The sequence below is a fragment of the Perca flavescens genome, chromosome 20 (genome assembly GCF_004354835.1).
Source record: "Perca flavescens isolate YP-PL-M2 chromosome 20, PFLA_1.0, whole genome shotgun sequence".
NCBI classification, from domain to species: domain Eukaryota; kingdom Metazoa; phylum Chordata; class Actinopteri; order Perciformes; family Percidae; genus Perca; species Perca flavescens.
Window position 1 is genome coordinate 850,854 of NC_041350.1, and position 5,000 is coordinate 855,853.

General features: G+C 59.1%; 2 protein-coding genes across 2 annotated transcripts in view; both read left to right on the forward strand.

Moving 5' to 3' along the window:
* LOC114547049 (vegetative cell wall protein gp1-like) overlaps positions 1-5,000 on the forward strand; it is an 8,203-nt gene that overhangs the window by 2,326 nt on the left and 877 nt on the right. Inside the window, exons 2-3 of the mRNA XM_028566279.1 lie at positions 973-1,155; positions 3,446-4,155. Of these exons, the coding sequence (XP_028422080.1) occupies positions 973-1,155; positions 3,446-4,097 (835 nt within the window). The 3' untranslated portion in view covers positions 4,098-4,155. The remainder of the gene's footprint in view (positions 1-972; positions 1,156-3,445; positions 4,156-5,000) is intronic.
* The window catches only part of kiaa0586 (KIAA0586 ortholog), a 37,235-nt gene continuing 37,109 nt past the window's right edge, over positions 4,875-5,000 (forward strand). The window contains exon 1 of the mRNA XM_028566280.1: positions 4,875-4,885. Coding sequence (XP_028422081.1) covers positions 4,875-4,885 — 11 coding nt within the window. The remainder of the gene's footprint in view (positions 4,886-5,000) is intronic.

Genomic DNA, 5,000 nt, shown 5'->3' on the forward strand with positions numbered 1-5,000 from the left:
TTAGACACACACTGCACACACACACACACACACATTCAGACACACAAAGACACACACATTTAGACACACTGCACACAGACACACACACACAAAGACACACACATTTAGACACACACTGCACACAGACACACACACACACACATTTAGACACACACTGCACACAGACACACAAACACACATTCAGACACACAAAGACACACACATTTAGACACACACTGCACACAGACACACAAACACACATTCAGACACACAAAGACACACACATTTAGACACACACTGCACACAGGCGCACACACACACATTTAGACACACACTGCACACAGGCACACACACACACACATTTAGACACACAAAGACACACACATTTAGACACACACTGCACACAGACACACACACATTCAGACACACACAGGCACACACATTTAGACACACACTGCACACAGACACACACATTCAGACACACACAGGCACACACATTTAGACACACACTGCACACAGACACACACACACACATTTAGACACACACTGCACACAGACACACACACACACATTTAGACACACACTGCACACAGACACACACACACACACACACACATTCAGACACACAAAGACGCACACACATTTAGACACACACTGCACACAGACACACACACACACATTTAGACACACTGCACACAGACACACACACACACACATTCAGACACACAAAGACGCACACATTTAGACACACACTGCACACAGGCGCACACACACACATTTAGACACACACTGCACAAAGACACACACACACACACATTTAGACACACACTGCACAAAGACACACACACACACATTTAGACACACACTGCACACAGACACACACACACACACACATTTAGACACACACTGCACAAAGACACACACACACACATTTAGACACAGACAGACAGGATGAACTGATGAACTCTGCTGCTCTCTGCTGGTTTGATTCAGAGATGACTGGTATCACAGAGGGGCTCCCAGTGTTTCCACGGCAACCCAGCCAGCTGCAGGAAGTCACCAGCGGACCTCCGCCAATCACAGTCAGGCGGCGGCGAGGAGAGCCAATGAGATGCTGAGGGAGATGAGACGTTTGAGGACGGAGATGAAGACGCTGCTGAACGTGAGTACAGATGGGTAGGTAGGTAGAGAGAGAGAGAGAGAGAGAGAGAGAGAGAGAGAGAGGTAGGTAGGTAGGTAGAGAGGTAGGTAGAGAGAGAGAGGTAGGTAGATAGAGAGAGAGGTAGGTAGATGGGAGGTAGGTAGGGAGAGAGAGAGGGTAGGTAGATAGAGAGAGAGAGGTAGGTAGGTAGGTAGGTAGGAGAGAGAGGTAGGTAGGTAGGTAGAGGTAGGTAGGAGGGTAGGTAGGGTGAGAGAGAGAGAGGGGAGGGGGGTGGGTGGGTAGGTGGGTGGGTGGGTGGGGAGAGGTGGGTGGGTGGGTGGGTGGGTGGGTAGGGTGGGTGGATAGGAGGGAGATGAGAGAGGTGGGTGGGTGGATGGAGGAGGTGGGTGGGTGGGTAGAGGGTGGTGGGATAGGGTGGGAGGGTGGGTGGGTGGGTGGGGGTGGGTGGGTGGGTGGATGGAGGTGGGTGGGTGGGTGGAGGTGGGTGGGTGGGGCAGGTGGGTGGGTGGGTGGGTAGGGGTGGGTGGGTGGGAGGTGGGTGGATGGGGGTGGTGGGTGGATGGGGGTGGGTGGGTGGGTGGGGGTGGGTGGGGGGGGGTGGGTGGGTGGGTGGGTGGGGAGGTGGGTGGGGGAGAGGTGGATGGGAGAGAGGGTGGGTGGGTGGGGAGGTGGGTGGGTGGGGGAGGGAGGGTGGGTGGGTGGGAGGGTGGGTGGGGAGGTGGGTGGGTGGGGGTGGGTGGGTGGAGATGGGTGGGTGGGTGGGTGGGTGGAGGGTGGGTGGGTGGGTGGGTGGGGGTGGGTGGGTGGGGGCAGGTGGGTGGGTGGGGAGGGTGGGGGGGCAGGTGGGTGGGTGGGGAGGTGGGTGGGTGGGGGTGGGTGGGTGGGGAGGTGGGTGGGTGGGTGGGGAGGTGGGTGGGGTGGGTGGATGGGGGTGGGTGGGTGGGGTGGGTGGGGGGGGTGGGTGGGTGGGAGGTGGGTGGGGAGGGGAGGGTGGGTGGGTGGGAGGTGGGTGGGTGGGAGGTGGGTGGGTGGGTGGGTGGGGGTGGGTGGGTGGGAGGTGGGTGGGTGGGGAGGGTGGGTGGGTGGGTGGGTAGGAGGGGGGTGGGTAGGGGTGGGTGGGTGGGTGGAGGGTGGGAGAGAGGGGTGGGTGGGTGGGGGGTGGGTGGGCAGGTGGGTGGGGGTATATATAGGTGGGTGGGGGAGGGGAGGGTGGGTGGGTGGGGTGGGTGGGTGGGGAGGGGTGGGTGGGTGGGTGGGAGGGTGGGTGGGTGGGTGGGTGGTGGGTGGGTGGGTGGGTGGGTGGGGAGGGTGGGTGGGGAGGTGGGTGGGTGGGTGGGTGGGTGGGTGGGGAGGTGGGTGGGTGGGTGGGGAGGTGGGTGGGTGGGTGGGTGGGGAGGTGGGTGGGTGGGGAGGGGGGTGGGTGGGTGGGGGGGGGGGTGGGTGGGTGGGGGTGGGTGGGTGGAGGGGGGTGGGTGGGTGGGTGGGGTGGGTGGGTGGGTGGGTGGGGAGGGTGGGTGGGTGGGTGGGGTGGGTGGGTGGGTGGGTGGGGTGGGTGGGTGGGGAGGTGGGTGGGTGGGTGGGTGGGTGGGGTGGGTGGGTGGGTGGGTGGGTGGGTGGGGGTGGGTGGGTGGGTGGGTGGGGAGGGTGGGTGGGTGGGTGGGTGGGGGGGTGGGTGGGTGGGTGGGTGGGAGGGGAGGGTGGGTGGATGGGTGGGAGGGTGGGTGGGTGGGTGGGGTGGGGGGGTGGGTGGAGGGAGGGTGGGTGGGTGGAGGTGGGTGGGTGGGTGGGGAGGTGGGTGGGTGGGTGGATGGGTGGAGGTGGGTGGGGGGTGGGTGGGTGGGTGGGTGGGTGGGTGGGTGGGTGGGTGGGTGGGGGGTGGGGTGGGTGGGTGGGTGGGGGTGGGTGGGTGGGTGGGTGGGAGAGGTGGGGTGGGTGGGTGGGTGGGGGTGGGTGGGTGGGTGAGAGAGGTGGGTGGGGTGGAGGGTGGGTGGGTGGGGGGTGGGTGGGTGGGGTGGGTGGGGAGGTGGGTGGGTGGGTGGGGTGGGTGGGTGGGTGGGGAGGTGGGTGGGGGAGGGTGGGTGGGGGTGGGTGGGTGGGTGGGGAGGGTATGTGGGTGGGTGGAGAGAGAGAGAGGGTGGGTGGGTGGTAGGGTGGGTGGGTGGGTGGGGTGGGTGGGTAGAGGGTGGGTAGTCAGTCTGTACAGGGCCTCCCAAATGTACCCATAGAGTAAACATAGACCCCCCCCCTTCCTGCTGCTGTTTTATTGGTGACCTAAAATCTGAATGACTTCCTGTCCTCCAACAGTCAGAAAACTCTCCGAGAACCACCAGACCTGGACCAGATCACCACCAGTCCCAACACACTGAGTCCCAACAAACCCACCCCCAGTCCCCTCAAAGACCTTTCCAACATTCCCAGTCCCAACATAATCAGCCCCATCAGTCCCAGACCCAGTTCTCCCAGCAGCCCCATCAGTCCCAGACCCAGTTCTCCCAGCAGCCCCATCAGTCCCAGACCAAGTTCTCCCAGCAGCCCAATCAGACCCAGACCCAGTTCTCCCAGCAGCCCCATCAGACCCAGACCCAGTTCTCCCAGCAGCCCCATCAGACCCAGACCCAGTTCTCCCAGCAGCCCCATCAGACCCAGACCCAGTTCTCCCAGCAGCCCCGTCAGTCCCAGACCCAGTTCTCCCAGCAGCCCCATCAGACCCAGACCCAGTTCTCCCAGCAGCCCCATCAGACCCAGACCCAGTTCTCCCAGCAGCCCCATCAGACCCAGACCCAGTTCTCCCAGCAGCCCCATCAGACCCAGTTCTCCCAGCAGCCCCATCAGACCCAGTTCTCCCAGCAGCCCCGGAGGAGGCCTGTGGTTCCGTCCATGTTGGAGGAGGCAGGTCTGGTTCTGCGTCAGGTCCAGAGACAGAAGAAGGTTCTTGAGGAGAACCTGGACTCTCTGAGGAGAGCCAAGACCGGAGAGGTTCTGCACTGCCAGCTGGAGGCGCTGGCTGCTAACAGGTAGCTAATGCTAGCGGGCTGGCTGCTAACAGGTAGCTAATGCTAGCGGGCTGGCTGCTAACAGGTAGCTAATGCTAGCGGGCTGGCTGCTAACAGGTAGCTAATGCTAGCGGGCTGGCTGCTAACAGGTAGCTAATGCTAGCGGGCTGGCTGCTAACAGGTAGCTAATGCTAGCGGGCTGGCTGCTAACAGGTAGCTAATGCTAGCAGGCTGGCTGCTAACAGGTAGCTAATGCTAGCGGGCTGGCTGCTAACAGGTAGCTAATGCTAGCAGGCTGGCTGCTAACAGGTAGCTAATGCTAGCAGGCTGGCTGCTAACAGGTAGCTAATGCTAGCAGGCTGGCTGCTAACAGGTAGCTAATGCTAACGGTCTGGCTGCTATCAGGTAGCTAATGAATCGAGCCATGTTTATCTTATCATACTGTATATATGTCTACAGTTATGTTTTTTTTCTGTGTCATTTTGGCCCATCCCACATGGGATTATAAAACACCACAAACTGAATTATTTAGCAAACCTCTTCCTCTCGCATGTACAAATCTTTTGAAGAAAGACACGAATACAAATAAATACATATACAGACATATACAAATATATGTATATACATACATGTATATACACACACAACACACAAACAACAAATTCTCATCTACAATTCATCTCAGTAAAAAGCTTTTTTCCTCTTCTCCCAGGCTTTATCTAGATTATTGGCTAATTTATATGTTTCACATGTGAACAGCCAGCTCAGTCTTTGAGCATCCTCCATATTTACCAAATCAATCTGCTTTTATCCTACGGAACAAAAATCACGCTGTTCACAATAAAAAGGACAATAGAAAACAAAAT